The sequence below is a fragment of the Bombus pascuorum genome, chromosome 5 (genome assembly GCF_905332965.1).
Source record: "Bombus pascuorum chromosome 5, iyBomPasc1.1, whole genome shotgun sequence".
Taxonomy (NCBI): domain Eukaryota; kingdom Metazoa; phylum Arthropoda; class Insecta; order Hymenoptera; family Apidae; genus Bombus; species Bombus pascuorum.
The window spans coordinates 13205480-13230044 of NC_083492.1; the positions used below are offsets into that span (position 1 = coordinate 13205480).

Consider the following 24565-nt stretch of genomic DNA (forward strand, 5'->3'; position numbering starts at 1 on the left):
CGGAGTTCACAGGAAGCTAGATGGTTATTTATAGCGCGAAACTTTTACATCTTTTTTATTTCCTTTTTGAAGGTTTTTTGCCTAAAAACGTCGTCGCGAATTTTTGCACAAGTAGCTCGATTCTTCTTACAATTTTAATCGATTCTATGGTTTTCTAAGTATGAAATGTATAGCTAATATACCTAATATAATTCTTTGTACCGGCATATCTTATATTGTGTATTGAAAAAGATAGTTGTAAAATACGTTTCTCTCCCACTTTCTTATCATGTATGAAAGTGTAGTTTAGAGCACAAAAATCTATACATCTTTTTACCCTACATTTTGACATCTTTCTGACCTACAGAAATTGATAAATTGTTACCTCCTATGCTTGCATTGTAGGCAACACCGACGCCGCAGTATTGGTTGAAGGCGACCGCAGCAACCTCACCAGCACAGCGTGTTCCGTGCTTGTTGTCACCGTTGTCTCTTGGCATTGGGTCATTGTCATTGTCATTGATGTCTGTGCTAGCTTGGTGATCGTAATTCAAAGCCAGGTCCGGATGATTCGTCTGTATACCGTCGTCGAGGATCGACACGACCACACCTTTGCCAGTGTAACCCTTTTGCCATGCTGGACCAAGATTCATATCGTAACCGTCCTTAGCTCCGCCGTTCTGGAATTAGTTCAGTATTATTTCCTGATTAACATGGAGTAGAGTGTAAACGATCAACGATACCATTATAAATGACGTTATTCAGAAAATATATGTATACATGTTTGTTTCAATAAATCTTACGTACACGAGTAACAACTATTGAAGCTACTAGAAATTTAATCGACTACTATTGGGAAACTAATTAAAATTTTTAAGGTTAGTTGAACCTATTAGAAAGAGTATATCTTCCTCTACAAAATACTGTTTGCTCCATTTCGATCCAACTTTCCGTTGCTGAGATATCATCGTTTGAAGAGATTCGAATTTTTCTGCGGATCTTAATTCGGATCTTCTACTCGCATCCCTGACCCATCACAACCTCGTTAATTGTGTGCTGGCCAGTGACAGGCAGTGTATGCGTTCTTTTTTTACTATAACTACTACTTTAAGCGTATCCTGGAAGAGATCGCTACAGGCTGGCATTCATAACTCTATATACTTATTGTAGATTGATATGTCTGTTATCCTTCACAGCGCTACACTTTCGGAACCAATTTAGGTGTCTGATGCAAACGCATTATTAAGGGTTTAACTTTGACTGTCATCCGAGTAGATAATTACTTAAAAGTTTCGTAATTGTTTTACGTATCAGGAACGTGAAGGAGTCAGTTAATATCGTTTTACCGAAGTTTCGTGAATTTTTGAAATTTTGACATAAAGTAAAAGTACACCCTTCATTGATCTTTCACGCGTCTTCGCCCATAAAACAACACACATACCATGTAATTGATGCCTTGAAGCCGTGCAATAGTTTTATCAATAGTAATTTTTCGCATAACACATAATTCAGAAGAGTCTAGAGATATTTTATCGATGAGACGCATCGTTCCTATCCTTCCACATTCGACAGCCATTCGTCATATAGACAGAAATTTGATTAGAATTATATCGAAGAGTTCCGAAGTTGTATGAACAATAAATTCATTCACTCTGACACGTACGGAATATGATTTACCGTTATTACAGCGTTTCGTATACGAAAGAACCAGCTGATATTTATGCATGACCATTATAGGAGTTAATTAATTTCAAGTATTGAAAACGTGATATTTCATTTCCGACAAAATACGTTATTACCCAATTGCATCCATTTATTTCACCACAATCTACAACGCGTATATTTCTTGTCGACAAATCTGTATATTTCAAACCGCAATTCATTGTTCGCGTTTAATACGACTAATTTTATTGAGATATTCATTCATTAGAATTCATTTTTCGATGGTTTGTGAAAAAACATTAGCTCACTAGTTCTGTAATGAGATAGAATTGTTATGGTTAGTTAGTTTGTCAAATTTGAAATCAATTTAAAAATGTCTCTAGAAGCTACGAGATATAGATTGCAAATACATATTTAGTAAAAATTTGATGTATGTTATATACGCACTACTAAGAATTGTTAAATATGATCCTATTAAACATTGAGATTTATTAATATAATGAATAATTGGCTTTCGCGATCTGTGTGAAACATGTATTTTGTAATTTCTATATATGTATATGTATTTTCAGATTTGTTTATTCACCAATGTAACCAAGTTTGACCAATGTAACCATGATAGTCGAGTCTCATATGTATTAAAGCGAGATTGGATAAATATTTAGTTATAAAATTGTTATAATAGTCGCGTGATTATTAACGTGATAATGCAATAAGTAGTCATAATTGATCATAAAATATGAACTTTATTCGGGAGTTTATTCATTCGGAATATGTATTACGCATTTCATATAATCTCTGTTTCCTAATGTTGTTTTTTCTCCTTTCTATGATTTCAACGGATCAATTACATCGCAAAAGTATATATGGCCAAAGCAAGCATCGTTCGATGTTTCGGCGATTGCCTTAATGCAAGCCGTTGTTTGTATGTTTCGTGTATCTTTTACGCTAATCTCTTTATCTCAATCGTAGCCTTTATCGAGCGTGGAATTCATCGCTGAATTTCAATTGAGGGGAAATTTTCGCACAGTTCGGTTGCTTGGCAACCATATCTCTGCCAGTTTGTCACGATTAAGTGGCTGAAATTTTTAACATCTACGGTATATCGGCCTCGAAATAATTTGATTCTTACATTGTGCCTCTTTATGCGTTATTTATTTCCAATTATTTTTATTTTCGTCGCATTCTGACTGTGTCAATGAATAGATAAGATATTTATTCACAATTTCTCCTAAAATTTTTCTTAACGATACATATTTATTTCATCTAATAATATTGCATTACTTCACTGTATGTCGTTTAATGGGTTAATTTATCAAACTCGAATTCATGAATCTGCAGTTTTATTTGCAAAAGCGTTGTAAAATTCAATTAACAATTTGCACATTTTCTATCGACATACAAATTGCAAAATTTCTTCACGCTCGCTATAAACAGTGAACATTTCACGAAAATATCTCGAAAACAGAACGCAAAAGTTGAATAACGTTTAACAGAAAATTAAACGAAGGCAATTTTTTCCAAATAACAGAGTGCAAATGTTTTAACTGCGAATCGATTCGGTCGCGGGACTGAAAACGAGAAAATGGAAAATTCGATACGGATTGTTCGCGGAAAAAGGAGGTGAAAAAGGATTGCCTGTTAACCGGTTAAACAGAGGATAATTGAATGAGGCGAGCCATGCAAGAAAAGTGGGAGCGTTCCCCGAACGAAGTACAGGGAATATTTAACAAGACCACGACGAAACTATGAACCGCGAATTAACTCGCCAAAAATAAAAGAAAACCTATAATAATTGTAAGAAACGTAATAAAGGAAGGAGAAAAGGAAATAGGCATGAAACATTTATATCAATTTATCTCCTTTTTACGATAAAAGTCACACCTAGTTTGCTTATGTCTTGTTTAATTATCTTTCACTCGAGAAAGAAAATCAGAATCTTTTTATACTCACTGAAAATGAAATGGTTCCTAAACGAGTCAGTTACAGAAACTTATATATATATAATGTAAGGGCATATATATATATATGCCTCTACATTTAGAATATTATAATAAAAACGTTGCTTCAACAATTCTTTTTAAACGATTTATTAACTCATTCGCATTTGAAGAAAATAGTGAATATTCTTTATTCACTAGTAAATATATGTGCAGAAATCCAAGATCAAAAACCTTATGATTTCCTCGAAAAAAATCCTCGAAATATCCGAAATCCTAAAGCAGAGTACTTCCATAATTTATTATCAACGATAAAATTTCTAAGAAATATCAATCTCAGTCCCAAAAAGTAGACAAAAATATAGATTCGACAAATTGGAAGGACGAAGTGAATCCGGAATTCGTTATAACTGGTATGTCGTTAAGTCCGCCATGTTCTGGAAACGTAGTCTCGTCACGTAGTTCGTTTTGGTTGAGGTTTCAGGGAAGTAAAATCGAAGGGCCCACTTACCAGGTACCACTGTTCCTTAAAGAGCGGATCCGTGAACAGGTTTTGAAGAGGCACACCTCTGTTTCTTTGTCGATGGTACGTGGCCTGCCTAGAACGTGGTCCAAACTCATCGAAAAACGCCGGATAATCGGCGAATGAGAACGTCGTGGGCACGAAGTCCCTCTTCTTGCGTTTCTTCTCATGTTGCTGTTGGAACCACCGTACCTATAAAAGAAAAAAAAAAAAAAAAACAGAACAAACAGATCTTTCTTTAGATTTTGAACTTTACATCGTGTAGGTACGAATTGGAGAACATTCAAAGGAACAAGAATCGTATGTGCGATTTCCTTACATATCCTGATTCTAGGTTGACGTTAGAACAGAGCTCGTCAAACTTCTATGAGCCGAGACTCATTTTTGGAAACGTTTTCAAAAATGGCATATTCGAAGACTACACGAAGTGCAATTGCTGTTGATTGATAAGCAATTTAAAATTCATTTGGTATAATTGTTCGAGCTGGAAAAAGTTAGACAAAAATGGTAATTCGGAAATTTTTTAACTGAGTCGTCGTGAATTGTTAATACGACGATACCGATATAATTAAATAGCACACAATTTTGTTTACAATTGGAGTTTATTCGCAAACAACTTTACTTTCAAATAAATTTATTCGCTTGATATATTCTATTTTTGGAGTAATTACATATTTGATTGTTTTAGTTCTTATTTTCAATTTGAATAGAAAGTATTCAAGTAAGTAAAAGTATGTTGGAATAGATTTAGTTTGAAAGACGAGTTGTAAGACTAAAGAGTTTCAAGGGAATAAGAAATACGTATATGCGGGTATCCTTGGGGTGACGTTAACGTTAAACGAGATTGATTTATCGTGGCAATGGAATTGAAATTTATTTCGCTTGATGTGATCGGTATTCGCATATCGCATGAAATTTAGCGGTTTTAGCGATTAATAGAGTTGTGCGTTTAGCGACGCGTGTGCTTTTGATGAGATTTCATATGGAATTTTGATACCATTTAAACGCAATGAAATATCGATAACGATTGATTGCTTTTGGTGGCGAGTTTGAGAAATTTGTTGGTTTAAGGTAATATTGTAGTAGTCAGAATACATGTGACCGTTGGGACAATAATTATATGAATTATTTGAGTCATATATTGAAATATTAAATAGCTTTTTTGACTACGTTTGTCAAAAATCGTGAATTATAGACCATATTGAAAAAAGAGAAATTTGCTATAAATCATGTGTATTCATTGAGTGAGAAGATTTAGAATAAAAATATGAAACACGATTCTCGTGACATTAATGCAGGATCAAAATATTCGTATGATTTTCGTATGTGAATTTAAGTTTGGGAAAAGTGTCACGAAAGTTTCTAGAGACATAAATTTGGTATTTGAGGAGATTCAAGATATTTCCTATTCCACCTAAGCAATGGTTTAACGCATAAATTGTTTCACAGAGATTTATGAACGGAGAAATTACACAACAGTTCCATTCCAAAACTTTTCAAATTCTCAAGCTAATAATTCTTACAAATCTGGAATAACGAAACAAAACATATTCATGGAAAAAGAATATTGGATGCTCATGTATGTAAATTACTTTGATCAAATATACGATATTCCAAAGAAACTACGTGCACTTAAAGTTTTATCGTATAAAATGACATATTTTATAAGCAATGATCTAGAACTTCTATTATATTCCTTTGAGATCTAACAATCTGCAGCATAACGTTACGTTTCAGTAACCAGTCTGTTGGTATGCTGCTTTTAAGAATTTTGCGTATTCACAGTTCACACGTGGCACATTTAAGCAAGCCCATGCCAATTTAACAGGAAAAATACGCAGGCGGTGGAAAATTCCACGAAATATAAACGAATTCGGCCGTATGGCGCCTTGTAAATGGTACCATCGACGAGTACCGTTTTCGCGGTTGAGCTTCGACCTAGCGGAGCGTGAAACGCGCGACGCCCCGGTCATCGTTTCATTCATATCGACGCTAAAGCCTCGCCACGAAAATTCACGGCCTCTGAATTTTGGATAGCAGCCAAAAGTTCCTAGGATTCGTCTACGTTCCGTGTCCGTAAGTGTCACGGTCGTAGCATTCCGATGTTTGAAAAAACGCGACGCTGAATATGTAGAGATTTCAAACGTTCTGTGTTCCGTGCATTCATTGCTGAAAAGTTTCGCTGTTAACTTTTAACCGATGTTTAACTTTGTTTCCAGCTTGAATCAATTGTTTAGTTAGAGTTGTGAAAACGTGACTCCGTGGATTCATACGGAGATTATTAGATAAATTTACTTATATCACAGATATTTCATTTGTAAAGTTTCATTTGTAAAGTTTCATTTGGAAGATTTCTTTTCCAAAGATTTAGAATATTACGGATATAAAAACCTATGATATAAGGGAGAGAAGGAATGATAATAATGAATAATAGTTCCAAAAAACAAAAAGAATATAGATATATGAGAAAATAGAAAATATAAGTCTATTATAGAAAAAGATGGATAAAGAAAATTAAATTATTATAGCACGTTAGAAGTTAAATAATTGCAACGCTGATCACCTTAATTTGTAATAGGATACAGAGAAGAGGTTGACTAGTTCGGAGATGCTATTTAATAACATTTCATGAATTTAGAAAGGTACATTGATCGTTTTTCAAAGCAGTTTAATTCAAAGTTTTGTGATCATAACTAATGAAATGTAAACTAAATAGAAGTTTGTTTTATCTACTAAATTCATAACGAGTATTTTGAACATTTTATATATTTTTACACATTATGTGTATTTTGTGTAATTAGCACTTTCAAATATCCCATAGCTACACAAGAATCTGTATTCTAATGATTATCAACGAGTGCATCGAACTTTACTAAGTAAAAATATATCGGCTTTAATGGTTCGTATATATAGTTAAATACATAGTTAATAGAATTCAACCGGGTGATTAGAATGTTGAAATTAACAAGCGAGAATGATGGTAATCGTAACGCGCAATATAGTCATTCGATTTATAGACTATTAGTAAAGTTCCGTTGGTTTGAATAAATTGGGGGATAAAACAGTTTGGATAATTGGTTGGTTTATGCAACGATACGCCGTGGCAATTTTCGGTACAGTACAAGTCAAATTAATGAACGCGGCTGATTTTTATTTGAAATCCGATCAATACACGATTATACTGAAACAATCATGTATTAATCAGGTTAATGAATGACTGTGAGATTGGTTTTACATAGTTGATAAGGTAGATAACTGAGCTGCGTTTTAGAGAAAGGGTGCATAAAATAAAGTAACGAATTGAATAAATTGTATTGGAAACAGTAGTTTATTTAATACTAACTATTTGAGATTTCTAATCTAACCTTGCTATGGTGTTATAATTCCTATAAATTTCTAGTTTCCAGTAAATCACTGGCGTACCACGTAAGTACTGTTGATAGGTAATACTAATCTAGACATAACACGCCATCTTAATCTTACATGACGGCTGAGTAAATGCTACGTATGTATGTATATATATGTATACAGGAAGGTCCTAGGTAAGGACGTTACAGTGTTTAGATAGTGCAATTGCTATGTGTAACTGTTTGTTGTAAAAGCTGCTTTCCTACACTGCATCGTTGCTTGAACAATACAATCCATTTTTATACATTTTATTGGGAAACACATTCTGGTTTTACAAAATTTGATGAATTAAAATATATAATATTACTTTTATAAATTTAGGTACTCTAGGTAAATTTTTTAATAGCTAGCTGCTTAGATACTTTTGATAATGTGACAGAAAAGACAAAATGTCCTGAATAAGAGTTAGTATTAAATCAACCAATTACAATAGTTGTTTGTTTGATTCATGTATAAAAGATTTTAAAAATTCGCCGAACTAAATAGTTATTTAAAGAAAAAATCAATAAGAGAATATAAAAATGTAGGGAAATATAGGACAGAGTGTTTCGAAAAATTTAAGATATTCAAAATGTACATTTTTAAACAAAATATTAAACAAAAATATTCTTCCAAATATATTTTTCAAGTTATCAATTATTTTTATCTTTTACTAAAAATACAGAATGATCCCCACACAGGTAACTCCTTCTTCAAAGTTAAACATCCTTTTTCACTCTATAAACCAACTTAAGACTGATCATCTTCGAGAAATCTATTTCTCTTTCGTCTGTTCAAAAAAAAAAAAAAAAAAAAGAAAAAATACTTTCCATTAACAATACAATCGGTTTGGATATCAATCGAATGAACGAGAAATCCCGATTAATCGCTCCTCGGGATATCCTTCAGTTATTTCATCCATTCGATGATTGTTTCTACAGCTTCGTCATAAATACACATTACTGTGTGCTGTAATGGTTCCGTATTTGTGGAATAAACCTTTTCAGCGGCGTTTCATCTCGCATCGAAGTGCTTCATCGGCGAGAAAAAGACAATGGCTGCAGCTGAAAAGATGGTGCAAGCACAATATTATCTCTAGAAACAGCGCGATATTCCACCGTGTTTTTGCTAGCTGAAAAGAGAACGAGAACACTGTCGACGATCTGAGACGGTCATCCGATGGCCACTTCTCTGTTTTAATGCTACGTTCCATGCTTAAGACTTCTCCCTGCCTTTTTATAACTTTTTACCGTTATAAGTATTATGGGTTGGCTACCATGTAGCGAGTTACTGTTAGAAGAGTTCGGTATGAAACCGACTGGATAATCCAGAGATTTCAATTAAAAAATCGCAAAGTTACTCATACCTGAAATATTACCATTTAAGAACGAAATTTTCTGTTTTCTATGTGCGATTATTAGTTTGCAGGTTTTTATGCGTGTATGATGAATTTAAAGGTGCAAAGTTCGCAGGATGTGTATAACGTACAAAAATATATAGAACATCTGAAGAATATAATATTAGGTGATCCGAAAAGTTTCTTTCGTTTTATAAGGAAATAATGGATGCACAACATTTTTCGTTTTATATTTTTTTATCGAATTACGTATGATCCATTTTGTTCTATCAAAATAAAGATCACAATGTTCGACAGATTAGTTTTCATGTTTGTATAAAAATGCGTTGTTGTAAAAGACGTGTCTGTAAAAGAAAGACACTTTTCGGATAACCTAATATAAGATATCATATATTACAACGTAACAAGTGTCAACGAAGTTTTCACGATATTTTCATAAATTGTTTAAATCGCTTCTTTCATTCGCAAGATAAACCAGGTAAATACCATCGCCAAGATGAAACAACTTCTAACTTCGGGAAAAAACAGCAGGGTATTATTTAACGTCGAAGAATATTACCATTTGAATTACGCTGGCAGAAAATTAGAATGCCAAGATAAACAATGCGCCAGGCACGATGACAGACGCCGTGCAATTACGCTGCTTTTATATATTTCGCACCTGTACCCGTGTTAGTTGTTCAAGTTTGATGAGTACCCGCCTTTACCATTTCTGACACGCCAAAGATGGAATCACTTACCCTCGGTTCATCCCTTAGAGTCTTGTGATGCGATTCGCTGCTGGAGAGGGATCTCTTGTGAAGTCGTTTGTCAGCGAACAGGAAGTATTCCTTCAGTGCTCCAATCTGAGAACAAACAGAACCAGCCTCTGTTAGTTTCGTGGTTGTTCCAAGCATTAACAAGTTTTGCATAATTATTCTAATTTCTAATGGTAACGTACAGTGACTGCAAGAAATATTGACGCATATCCTTCCCTTTTAATGAAGCGTCGCAATCATGTATAGCAATTTGTATTTACTCGTTTCTATCAACAAACATAAAGCTTTTGTTTCGTTCTTGAATTACTAGGATAACACACAATTCTCCTGAATTCAAATAAAAATCACATCCTTTTCAACTCTATACTCATTCATGGCTACCAGCTTGAAAATTGAAACGACAATTTCTCGGGAAATGTACTTTCCAAAGTGCTCATCGCGTTTCTTAATGGATCCTAATGGTACATTTAAAGGATCTTGAGGTTTATTTGCAATTTCCGGGTAGTATGGACCGAAGAGTATCATTGAGAGTGAGGGGAAAGAGCACTTTAAAAGGTATAGCCGTTCACTTTTCACCGGTTGCTTGATAACTCGATATTATTGACCGCTACTACGGGGCCAAAGACAACAATGAAAATGTCTTCTTTCAACATTCGTGTGTTCCAGTGGTTGTCAAATTATGTCACAATAACAGATATTCATATATGTGTATAATTTATCAAAAATTCTGACAAAATATTTGAATAAGGAGAACGTTCATCAGGAGAGTTTTATTCATGGTAAATCATTGGATAAATAATTCAAAGTCGATTCTTTTCTTAATTTGCATGTTCGTCCAGTAAAGAGTAATTTTTTGACTTATTATAATTTTTTCGAGTTTAATATAAGCAAACTTCAAATTCTTTTTTTCGCAACTAGATAATACTTTGCGTGTTATGGATTTATGTGAAAAACGTCAGCAGTTAAGTTCAGACGCTGACGAAGTTTTTCTGAAAATGATATTGCGTGTTGCTGCACATCCGCACACTATTGTAAGTTATCCATCAATATTCTGTCAAGGTTCACTACACTCCATCGACTTCGTTTCGAGATTTGTTATCTTCAAATAACAAAACTATACTTCTACCATAAATTTAAAAACAATCACTCGGTAGAGATACAAAATTCTAATAATGAGTTGAACAATTAAATATATTTTTTAACCATTATAATATTAATCCTGATTTAAATGTTATCATTTCTATCCTTTATTCCATATTTTAAAACGAAATAAATAAAATATCAGTTTCTAATAATTCCGAAAATAAATTCAATATTAAAAGACTTCAAACAGAAGCTTTCCTTTATCTTACTATTTTTCCCGAAATAACAGTCTCTTTCCTATTTCCTGCGCGCCTAACTTGAAAACTTCGAATATTATATAAATTCCTATGTTTACTACTAAAACTAAAACTATACTATTTTCTTACTGTCAAATGTTAACTTAAAAATGTTAACTTACAAAAGAAACAACAAAACTTTTTACGCTGAGTATACCACGGTTTCTTTTAGTGTTCACACAAAACACATGAAAGACACTGTTTCCGAGGGTAACCAGCGATCGCCAGCGGAAGATCAGAACTGTCGGACTGTCAAAGATCGCCAGAAAAATATAATAGTATTGGCATCTATCAAAGAATCTTCGGACAGTTCGCGATCTGTTCGTTGCTTATCCGACAAAATCTGACGTGCCCTTCTTTTCGATGGTTTCGCGAACTTGTCGTATATTGAACACAATAGTGATGGGATCAAGTTCAATATTTACTTACAAATCCAAACCAAATCCAATATACGTATATCAATATATAATTCATTTATAATCTTATGATTTATTTCATAATTCATTGTACTTAGCAAGCGTAATAGAATCTTAATAAAATTATCGTATTTTCAAATTTCTGAATTCTTGTACGTTAAAACTATTGACATTTTCGAATTTTTACTTTTAGCTATTTTTTATTAAAAAATGTCTTGTTAGATTTCATCAGATTTTAAATTGAAACCAAGAAACCCAGTCAATTATAACAATACCTACAATATGTTTCATATTGATCGAGTATAATGTGGAATAATGTTCGAAGGTACTTTCAATGTATCTACTTGAAGCCATCACTAGAGGTTTCGACAGTGTTTGAAGAATTCTTGGCCAGTTTCAGGGCGAAGTCATTAAGGTTTTTCTAGCAAGTCTCAATCGATCCGCGGCTGGACGAGAATAAAAATGTCGAGAAACATTGGCGTAGCGTGCACAGGACCAAGTTGTTGGCTTGATTTCCCAACGTGCACGGAAATCCATTTCACGAGAGAGCAGAGAAACGGCTTTGAGAAACGCCGATATTGTTTTCTCGTCGGTCTGCGCGCTGATTTAAGACGCTTCGGTGCCAGGCTTTCGTCGGATCTGCGGATCCTAGAGGGATTCTTAACGGCGACCCGCGTTGCTCCTGTGACCGGCTACGCTTCCACGATCGAGTAATTTCGAAAGGATATTCCACTGAACCAATGGAGCATTCATGAAAGGGTGGAAAGAACGAGGAAGGGAGGATGGAAGTTTTTCTATAGATAGTGAACGTTATAATCGATTTGATTGAATATTTTCAGATAATTGACCCAATTATAAGTTGATTTACGAATTATTTTTTGAACATTTCAATAAAAATACATCCGATAGTAAAAATGAACAACCGCGCATTAGCAATTAATTACGAAACAACCAAACTCATCTAACAAGGAGGTGGCAAGAACTATGAAATCTCGCATGAGTTGATTATGCATTCGATGCTTTAAGTTGATAGTAAAATAGTTCCGAAAAGATTTGGGCAAACGGTCCTTTGTTTTCGAGAAATTAATCGAGAAATTATGTTCTTGGTGCAGCAATTTCTTATGTTTTAAATACTCTTACTACAATTTTCATTCGCAAAATTGTAAGAATACGCAGGAATACTATAATAGACAAAAATAATAAAAAATGAACCAAAATAAATTGCAAGATTTTAATATTAAGAAAAACGTAATAATAATATTAAAAGAATTTATAAAATACGATATAAGAAACTCGTCAATTTCTCGAAAAGAAAGACACTCAAATCCTTCTGCCGCTGCTTTATCATCAATTTAAAGTATCACACGTACATACAGTCAACTTGTTCGAGATTTCATAATTCTCGCCATCTCCTGTAAGATGAAGCACACTGTTAAAGATTCAGATTTCTAGCAGATTTAAAACAAATTCCTTAGAAATCCGAAGAAATTCATATAACGTCTTCAAACAACTCTAAACTCAAATTATTATAAAATTTCTGACAAATAATTTGTTTAAAGACAGTTCTACAGTAAGTGGTAGATATTAAAATCACACAAACTCTAGTGTCGTATTCGAGAAACCCATATCTGTTACCTTTAAAGAAATGTATAAATCGATAAATAAATATGTATGTACATTGTACACTTTACTCTAGTAGTTAAGGTCCACGTGGCGCTAGTGTCGTGTCAGCCGATCATCATAGCATTTCTGTTATCAACTTGTCCAAGTAGATCATCATTAATAATTGTCATTTGTTTAGTTATCATCATTTTAAGGCTGTCAATTCACCTACAAACTTCTCGGAAGTCACGTAACCGCGATCTTCTGACGGCTAGACTTACTTGTACGGTACTTAACGGAAATTCCGTTGCTGAACCTAACCCGCAAGCCTTAAACTCGGGGGCTTCTGTGGTGCTCATGTTACCTTAATTCGCCGTTGTCCAAGGACGATAGTGGAAGCAAAGCCTCGACGAAGGACGTCCGTTAACCAGCAGACCGATGACCCACAGTATGTGGAGGTTATCGTAAGGCATTCTTGCCTGGTTTGATTTAGTGGCTTCCCTTTAGTTGCTGTGGTAACTTAATCGTTATCTGCTACACTGCCTATATTCGGCCCATGCTGCGCTTGTACTCGTTCACCACGTACTGCGACCTTCTCTCTGTATGTACACGACCATGCAATCCCTGTTTCAGCGTCCAGTGATAAATCACCTGCACACTTCCTACATCTATCCACTTTTCATACCATCCGGTCGCTATTTTTGAATTTTGATTTGGTAGATTTTTATGGGATCCTTCGATGTCCAATTCTACATCTCACGCGATATCTCCTAAACGTGCTCGATTGGAGTGATCGAAAATGAATTAACCTAACTTAAACTGTTAGAAGTCTACGATAATTAGTATTAAGAATTAAAAATTCCTAACTCACAACAAGAAATTAAAATTAATGACATTAGGGATTTGACACGCGACGAGTTCTACAATTTTGTATCAAATATGATAATCAGATAACTCGTAGTTTATAAAATTTCATTCGTTTTATTGTCAAACTTGTTTCAACATACGTAGACAAATTTTGGCTGTTTAGTCATTTGTGGTTTGTGACTTTTAAAATATTGCTAATAATATTAGTTCAATCGAGCAAGATGACTCACGTGGTAGAATATAGGTTTGATCTTGTACATGGGTAAAACAGGAACTTCGTCATCGGCTAACATCGAACGCAAAACCGCAAAAGCTCTACGATCACCGATTCCTCTGTCCGCGATGCTGAACACGTAGCAGCGATATCGTGGCCTCACCCTCTCTGCCAAACCGGATATAGGCAACGGATACCGTGGCAGTCGCGTTTCTGCTACCTCGCAGTGTGGTTCGATATATCGAGAAACGAAAATCGAGAGCTGACCAACGAGAAGCGAACCACGCCGCTTCATCGGTGAACCATCTAGCCGACTTTCTCTTTTGTTTAAGAATTGTCTAACAATCTAATTCTGATAACACCATTTTCTCGAATGTACCCTTTTTTCCATTCTTTCCAAGAAGGTTTTGCTAGTAATTCTGTAAAGTAATTCTACTGATAAATAAATAGATGATATTTATTGTTGAAATTTTTATAGCCTGAAATTTAGTAAATTTAGTTGCGTCACATAATTGATGCTTTCGTTTCGTTATTATCATAGAGAAATTATTTATTATTTATGTTTATTATTTTATTGCATATGTAGAAGCATATGTTTTGTTCATTTTTATCGGCACTCGAAACTAATTTAGAGGAATTAACCATTCATTGAAACCTTGAACGACAATAATTCTATCGTCTGTAAAAAAAGAAGAAACGCAGTGATAGTGAAGAATAGTTAGGAAATGAAAGCAGGGCCGTTTGTGTATTTTTTTTCTTTTTTTTTTTTTTGTTCACAGTTGTCGATCCATAAAAGCGATGGCAGTAACAATGGGCGCAATGAGCGACGGACCTTAACTGGCTGCGGCATTGTTGTTTCGCGGAGGCACTCGTGATAGGTCACTTCTGTCGATACGAAATCCGCGGGCGAAGCGTATTCAGTAAAAGTAAAAATATCAACGCGACATATTGTGTACCCACATACGGTGTCCCACTAACCGTAGTACAATCGATAAGGAGGCTACTCTATGAGAAAAAGTAAATCGAAAAGGCAGAATAACATTTTTTCATAGCGCGCTTTGCTTCTTTATTCTACGTTTCTAACTTATCTTCACATGCAGACTAAACTCATGTCGATTATAGCTGTTTAGTTTGCGATTAACCAAGTTCAAGTATACTTGACAAATTTACAAACTCAGTTTTCTCGAAGCATCGCACAATACGACATAGAATGGGCAAAAATCAAAATAATCATTGTTCGATTTTATCTTATCAACAGTGATATCATCAGTCCGTACGTAATGTGGACGTAAATAATAATTCCCCCAAGATAGATAGAGGATTGGTAAAAATCGTTTGTACATCAAAACCTAATTACTAGAAAAATATCTCGCTTATTTATTGTACATTTTGCTCGTTAGTTTTTGTCAGATGGTGCTTGTTACACCTTAAGTATGGAGCATATTTGAGCAAAGATATGTAGAATTTTGATTTCCAATTAAAAAATTTCTTTCATTGTTTAAAGAGCAATTTAAAAAAAAGCTGTTCAAATCATTCTGTATCATCGTTCTGTGTCAGGAAGATTATTGTATTAAAGTGTTATTTAGATTATTTTTTGTTACAAACTGCTACACTGGATATTTCTTATTTTTTTTAGTGAAATCTACTCGTAATCGTGAATCGTTGGTTGAAGAGGTTGGATGTCTAACCGCGCTTATTTCAGAAAATTTTTGAAGTTACACAAAAACTTTGTTCTTTAGTTCATTCAACGCTGAATGTCAGCGCGATATCTGACAAAACGGAAGGGAGGATAAACGATTTCTGCATGACATTTACGAAACGATGGAAAGATTGTTGCTGGCATCAGTATTATTTATTTAAACGTCACCGTGTGTGGCTAGAGAAAGAAAGAAATATCCAAGATAATTCAACTGAGCCAGCGAATAAAGGAAATCCTAACAAAAATCTCATAAACAGACTTTTATGCGCATTGGATGATCCTGATATCAAGTTTTAGGAAAACTGCACGTTATATGCTTTTTTTTATCTTTATTTCAAATCCTCGTTCAAATGCTGCATTGCGCGTAATATGGAAAAATTGTACTCTACATTTTCGATTTGTTTTTTTCCATGGAAACGTCCCTTTGTCAGTTCTATCACGATTACTTGGACACCCTGTACATCGACGGTCATCGTTTTAAATGGAAGGGGCGAACGATATTCAACGCACTTTTCAAACGTTTCCCAGGAATATGAATTCGCTTTTTTCCTCCCCTTTTTTTCTTTTTTTTTTTTGAGGAAAGGGTGGTTTTCCCTTTTGATACCTTTGTTTTTTTTTCATGCATCGTGTCTCGTTGTGATATTGATCCTGATCGACGCACGTTGCTCTGGCTTTGAAAACGCGGGTGTATTTAATTGTTCGAAAGCGGATCTTGCGCGGTTTTATACTGACCACTTTGCGTTATTCTTTTACTGCGTCGCTGCCACAGTTTTTAGTCGCCAATTGGTACAGTTTACTGCGGTGATCGTGTCCGTGGAAGTAGTTTCCAGAGTTCAGAATTTTTTACGATATTGGTAGTACTTTTTTTTTGTAGTTAAAATTCCCGGAGGAATTATTTTTTCATTGTGAAATTTATTATACTCTGATTTAATTAACTAGTATATAGAGACAGTAACGTACAAATATGTTTTTTAGCAACAGTATTCGTTAATAATTATTTTCTATCTTTAATAATTATCAATATTGTTTTCTTCGAGCTTTTTGTATAGTGCTTGACGAAACGTGTAACAACATTCGCGAACGGTATTTAGCGTGAATTATCCCTTTACATATACTAAGATGCGCTCGTAGCGTGTATTAATTTGCTTATGGCCGTGGCATGCCATAACGTCATCGACGTTAATAAGTGGCATGAAAAATGCATTAACTCGTTACAAAGTAATCCGACGTCTTTGCACCGTGTTAACGCTATAAGTATCGTTACTTTTATCGTTGCCTCAGCTCTACTCTGCCATCTTCTAACGAACATGAATGAACGAGATCATCTTACCCTGTCAATTACATTGATAATCTGGTTATTATTAACGGAGGAAACTGGTGGTCGTACATGTGCGATAATCCACGGTTCAGAGAAGAGATTGAATCACGATGTGCCACTGAAGAACCGAATTCGATCTTCTTCATTTTCCAACGTTTTTAAAGGAAGTTTGCTTTTTCAATTTACGAAGCTTTGGCCTTTTAACATGTAAGAAGTCAAACCGATCAATTTAACTTTCTATTCGTTTCTTAATTTCATTATTTAAGTACACCACTGATATTTAATTCTCAAGAAATAAATAATCACTTCCATAAGTTCATTCAACTTTCGGTTATGTCATTGTTGCGGTAAACGATTTAAAGTGGAATCTCAGACCAGTTATTGTTTATGGCTAAGTAGATCTATTAGATGTCTGTAACTTGTATTTTTACGATAAGTTAGGCGCATTGGCGCTTATTTATTACACTGATAGCTCTATATTGTGTAGAGTATGATCGTGTCAGAGTTTTTGAAAGTTGCACGTCTTGAATCGATGCTGAACACAGTTTTACACTTGGGATTACGTCAAAGTAGAATTTGATATACGAAGGACAGCTCTTATCTGGGTTATTCTGGTATTTTAGTTCTCTCATTGTAACGTAAAAAGCAATAAGAAATTAACGATTAATCTCATTCCACGAAGTTTCACAATATAGTGTAACTGTGTCACGACATTTTTGTTTCGTCATGATAAAACGCAAGGAGAATCCATCGTCTTATCTATTCACTGCTTTTTCTTCCTTTTCCTCTTCTTCTTCTTCTTTTTCTTATACGATATTAAATTTTAAGTAAGAATGAACGTGAAGCGATCCAATAAATAGAATAAGTAGCCAATTCAACGAAATAAAGAAAAAAAGAGTAAATGGAAGGAAAAAGAAGAAACATTCAAAGGAATCAATCGTCCGCACCATAAAAGAACATCCGTTTAGACCCAGACTCGAAACGAAAGCCCCCATTTTATTCGATAATCCGTTTGCACTGCTTAAGTATCAGTATATTGAACTCTTGCATCGAGAACAGTCATTTCATACAATTTTAAAGAGAAAAATTAGGTATACAATATATACAGTAATTAAGAGATTTCCGTTATTTTATAGTTCCTTAGTAAAAAGTAAAATTGCGAGACGTGAGTTGCAATAGCAGAAAGTTCATTAATTACTAAAATGTTACACACGTACGTGTTAATACATAAAACATGTATGTAGCTTGAAATATGTAATACTATTTTATTTAATTTAATACGTAATTTAAATCGAACATTTTCAGACATATAAAACGAAATGTAACTCTAAGAGTAAAAATAAAAATCAATGTCTTCCTAAAATTTACATTAAAACGATTCAACAACATTCTTCCAATTAGCAAAACAACCAATTTACCTATTACGATTTTAAGATGAATTCCCTCTATCGTTCACCAGTCGAACGATCTAATTTCTAATAAAGAGAAGGGACGCGATCGAGCACACAGCGAAAACCATCAAACCATGATCATTTCTTTTCCCTGTCTCTTCTTTTCCGTACGACCAACGAACGAGTAGAAAATATCGACCCTGAAACGAGACTGGACCAAATAAGCTGACGATGAGCCCTGTTTCGAATCAGCGAAGTCCAAACCACACGAAGAGACCAGATAAGCAGCCGGGAAGGGAAACGGTTGGAAACGGTAGGAAGGAGCGCTAAAATTCCAGAGAAAAGTAGAAACGGAGGAAATTGCGGTTTGGAATTCTGACTGTTAGACGAGATTTTGTGCTACTTTCGCCGCGATGCTTTGCTATTTAACGCTGTATAACGTGGAAAAATCGAGAAATCGGCGAAATCAGAGAACCACGAATATCCTTTAACCTTCTAGATAAGAAGATACTTTGCACCATGCAGAAGACAATTTTTTCTTTTTTAAAGTAGATATTCGAACACTCGTAGACGTCTTTTATGAATACCTATATTGTGTACGTTATGGGAAACATTTGGAAACACATAGTAGCGTTACGAGACTCGACTATCATGACTATGTCTATTAATAAATAAAATTTGAAATCACACTAAAATGTGGAAATTACAAGATATTTAGTGGAAACAATATATTTCGCAGAGATCAGAAAAGTATTGAAGCGGTCAATTAACCATTATATTATTAAACTTAAATATTCAGTAGGGCCATGTTTAACACTTATTACATGCTTGAGATGACTATTCAATGTTTATACTAATTTTTTGCTAGATATATGTTTGCAATAAACGTCTTGTAATTTCAACATATATTTTCAGATTGGTTCCAAATTAGACTAATATAATCATTACATCGTTCCTCATTACACTGTTAATGAAATTTCAAAATGTTCTATGTAAGATTACAATTTTTTATGGTTTCTATGGAAAAACTTTCGTGATCCAATATAAGCACTAAAAGATGAAATGAGAAACTTGCTGTATAAATATTCATATTTAATGGCCAGCGTGTTCTATACACATTTATTATAACTTTCCTGGTTTTTTCCTTCTTTTCTTGCCGCGTGTCCATTCTTCTATTCGCGAAGCGCGATGATTCAGCCACGAGTAAAACACCGTTGTCGAACAAAGCCGGAGCGGAATAAGAATGAGACGCGCGTCTCGCCACCGGTGAAAAGCATGTTTTTCCGGTCATTAGATCCCGTTTCGGCGATAAAAGGTTGGAACAGAGAAAGCCAGAGATCGTTAGCGAACCGTTTGCCGGGAGACCGATAAAAGATCGCGTGAAGAACGCTATGACACTTTCCACCATTTTGTTATCCACCTTTAGCTCGATGCTCGCTCGATGCTTGCTCGATCCCTCGAATCCTCTTTCTTTCTCGCGCCAACGTTGATGGACAAACGATTGTAATGATTTTGTAGAATTTATATTACGAATGTTACGTAAATTTATGAAATTGAATCTTGCAAGCGTGGAATAATTTTAATTCTCCTCATATAATTATATCTGCGATGTGTTTCACTTATTTCTCTATCGATCTTCGAGTATAATAATAGTAAAGTAATTCCGTTTCTACGAGAATGTTAATAGAACACTATGATCGTTAAAATGTCTAAAACAGACCAACGTTTTCTAAAAATGATGTTCAACCTAGAATTTCAATTAATTAGGCGACTAATTAGCTTACTGCAGAGATCAATTAAACGAATGAGAAAAGAAGAAAGGATATATAATAAAAATATTAAGCTTAAAATATACACATACTCGTAAAACAGCGGAACTGAAACAAAGAAAGCTCTTCCATCAAGTCAACACACTCCTTTGTTTTGTAAAAGCAGAATTTCCTTCCAAACCAGCGGCTCGTGTTATCAACAAAGTCCCCTTAAATCGTGGACAATTCAACGAGCTTCCATCATTTTCTAGCAACGGCTGTTCCGAGAGTCTACTCCGGGTCTATTGTGTAAAATCGTCCACGTACGAGTCGCGTCGAAAAATAAAGAGACAATTACTTGCAGTGAATGCTACGTTTCCCCATACGATTCGCGGTTTTGCTCTCGGTTTTTCGAGCGTTTCTTTGTTACGAAATGAAATATCCAAAGGGAAAATTATCTGCGCCTGCTCTGGAATTTCTCGCCAGTCTACTTTACCATCTTTCTGCGTATACTAAATGCATCAAACGCAACGTGTTCCTTCTATAAACAAAAGGAAAATTGTTCCTATATGTCGCATAGGTCGAAGCAGAGATATCTAGACAGAGGTAAACGTGTATTCTAAAAAATTGCAAACTGTTCAATAAATAGTGAGTAAGAATAAGAAATGAAGAAAAATTAAGAGAGAAGAGTGTTTAATAAATACAAATAGGAATCAGGTAATTTTGTCGTTACTAGATCGTGCATTTTTATGCATTTCTAGGAAATTAAACAATTCAAAGGTGCGTAAAATGCACATAATATCAAAAAATAACATGATATACCTAAAATATAGTACTCGTTGTAATATTTACAGTATGAGATAAATCTCCATTTAATTTACATTATTATTTTTATTTTAAGAAATTCCATTTCTTTAGTTGCGATTATGGAGGTATGAATTCACGTAAAAAGCTACAGGCGAACAAATTTTATCAAACATTCTTCATTTTACAGAATTTCATCTCCAACATCAAAAAATGAAAAATCGACATCGCGGAACGTTAACAAACGTATTACTCAATGCCTGACGATATATTTTTCACTTGGGATCAAAAGTTGATTTTTAAAGTCGTCTGATTGATAGGTTTCGCAAGTTTGCCCCGCAGGTAGTAGGATCATATCGTCTTTGAAACAGTTGAACGTTTAGATTGATGACCGTGTGTATCCCTAGAAGTGTTTGGATAGGTGTTTGACCCTATCTTGACGGCTTATTTGTCAGCGAGGGAACGACTCCAAGCATTATATCGTATTTAACTACGAAAGTTTACAAGTATCGTTTCGTTGCAGGACAGTGTACTTCGTAACAAGTTGACGTTGGTCTATCTTTTAACGAATACTTGAGTTCTGCAAGTCAACAGAGTTCTTCGAGAATATCGTTCTGTTCATAATCCGTCTATTTCATAAATTTTTCTTCGAGAGGAGGGAAGAAAGAAGAAAAAAGCATAGAAGGAATTTAAACCCAAGGTATCCAAGAATCTTCTTTCTGTAGGAGAAAGAAGGTACGAAGTCTCAGCGGGGCATGCAAGATAGAACGATATAGCCTGCAGCGTGATAGCAGACAATTTCCTTGAAGGGACGTCCTTGAGACGATGTTCACGATGCATGTCACCTGCAGAATGCCAGATCGAAAATCAATTTCCGGTAAACGAAACGGAAAACAAGGATTTGACACGCGGCCATCACATATAAATAGAGGAAGGAAAAGGACGTGTCTATATATCGTCATGTCCAACAGACGTCAAGGAACGGACGTTTGGACGCGAGTATTACGGTAATTTTCTCGTCCGTTACGATCACAGTGCAGAAAAAAAAGGGAGAGCAGAGAAAAACGGACAAATCGATGTTATAGGTTACTTCTTTGGTAGGTAGGTTCGTCTTTCGCACAGTGGCTTTCGTTTGGAAAACGTCTTCACTGCTTCCCTTCATCGGTCGAACTATGACATTTCAGTTTTTGTTCGAGTTGATACGTAAAGCGTATCTTGGAGTGTATTCACGTTTGGATTATACAGCCATTCGCGAAAATGCTCGAATACTGGTATAAACATTTTATTATATTACGTGTGTTATACTAAACATCTTGAAATTTCATTGACGTTGTAATGAAAGTTAACTATCGTAATTATGTTTGTCAAGTTTGGAAGAAATCTGAAAATATAATATAAAAATTGCAGGATATTTGGCGGAACTATATATTTCGCAGAGATCACGATACGATCTAAACAGTTAATTATCCATTGTACTAACGAGCCTCGATACTCAGTCTTCGTCAAAATTAGAGAAAAATCTTCGACTTCGATACGACTTGTTCATACGAAAAGAAATTTCTTAACTTTCATCTGTACGAAGAAAAACTACAAAAAATACAAATTTTTCCATAAAAATACCAAAATCAATTGCAATTACAATATAACGATCAAAAGGACTGTTCATTATAAAGAAATAACAGGATAAAGCGCATTTTTGCCACCTCGATACATGAAACGCTCGCCGAGATACGTGCCTTTAAAGCTCGCGCGGCTCTCTGAATGACAGTCGAAATTCCGGGAAACGGTGTGACCTACTTTACTACTCTTCCCCCACCACCATGCGGAAATACGCACAACGTGGCTAGTAATAGTGATAAAAAAACACTGAGTCAGCTCCGTCACTGACCATCCCCACAGGTGCTGCGGTTGAAGCGCGTTACTGAATGGGTGCAAGTGAGAGAATGCAACTGTGCGTACGAGTGAGAGATGTTAGTGTGCGCGCGCAAAAGAGAAGGCCGGGTGGCGCGCGCAAAATGCAGTTGCGAGTGTGCGTGCGTGTGAGAGAGTGTAGCTGTACGAGAAAGAGGTCCGAGTGCGCAAGTAACGACCATAAGTACGTTAACAATTGTTTGTAGAAATATCAAAACGAATCGTTCGGTACGTTAAACGTTATGCGATTCCATTTAAAGAAATATGTGTTCATAATCATGAAAGTGATGTGTCGAGAACCCGAAAAGCGTCGCGATTTTCGTGCTTTTTTTCTCACATTTTTGTGTCATGGAAGAATTTTTAGCAAATGGATGTGAAATGAGATGCAAACAACACGAAGATGTCATTTACATATTTATCCGTGGTCGTCATATGTTGTTTTGTGCGTGAGTCGTGAGACTTGCGAGAAGAAGAATAATTATTACATATTTTTGCATTACGCCATTAAATAAAGGCTCAGGTATGGGGTATGGTAATGTCTCGTACAAAATATTTTATAAAAGATGAATGGATTCTAAAGCGGAATTTCATGTTGTAGATGTTTCGTTGAAAGGGGGAAGGCCAAAATTATATTACAATTTACAGTTTATCTCCATTATATGCAAGTGACAAAAGAAAAATATATAATGACGTAATGGATCTACTACCCTACATTCCGCATTCATCATGAATATTTTAGAGCCCTTTAAATACCAGAGACAGAAAATGTTGTTATCGAAGCAGAGGACGATTAATAATTGACTGTGCAAAATTACAATATATACATATAATCTAAGTAAATAAATCTGTTTATTTTTAATTTGTTTTCTTAATAAAATCCACTATTTCCTATTATTGTGAATTACTAGGATATACTATTAATTTTAAAAATGATGTAAGTCATTGAAGTATTTGAAAGACGTATTCTCGAACAAGTTAATCATGAAATTGTACAATGATATACAGGGTGCGCCGTTAGAATTCGGACAGAATTCAATTTGTAGTTCCCACCATATTAGAATTCAGATGTTTGTGCTGATTGACTCTGAAGTTAGTTAAATATGTCAATAAGTCTTCTATAACCTCAAAATGACAGAACTCGTTAAGCAAAACCCGGAATACGATAGAAGAGCGGCGATTATAGAAAGTCTTCGCGCCGGGTGGATGCCAAAGAGAATCGGAGGAACGACCGTTGGCTGGCCCACAATCTCGAAGATGTTCCTGTTGTGGGCAAAACCAAATTTCCAGCAAGTGTTCACGTTTTGAGCGTTGTCTCAAGTGAGGGCGACGTCATGCCTCCGCACTTCTTCCAAAAAGGCGAAAGAATCACAAAGGAGGTTTATTTGGAGGTCCTGAAGACAGTAATAAAGCCGTGGATGGAAATTACGGCTTCTGGAAGGCCGTATTTATTTCAACAAGATGGCGCACCTGCTCACACAAGTCATCTTGTTCAAAATTGGCTCTCTGACAATGTGGACATGTTTTGGTCGAAAGATTTCTGGCCTCCTAACAGTCCCGACCTAAACCCATTGGACTATTACGTGTGGGGCGTTATCGAGAGACAAACTAAT

At 35.1% G+C, this 24565-nt stretch overlaps 1 protein-coding gene across 2 annotated transcripts in view; it reads right to left on the reverse strand.

Annotated features, from left to right (window-relative positions):
- Positions 1-24565, reverse strand: part of LOC132907068 (furin-like protease 2) — a 418428-nt gene that overhangs the window by 15458 nt on the left and 378405 nt on the right. For both annotated transcript variants that reach the window (XM_060959816.1, XM_060959815.1), the window contains exons 3-5: positions 9589-9693; positions 4093-4296; positions 365-659 (exon numbers count right to left, since the gene is read on the reverse strand). In XM_060959816.1, the coding sequence (XP_060815799.1) occupies positions 365-659; positions 4093-4296; positions 9589-9693 (604 nt within the window). The remainder of the gene's footprint in view (positions 1-364; positions 660-4092; positions 4297-9588; positions 9694-24565) is intronic.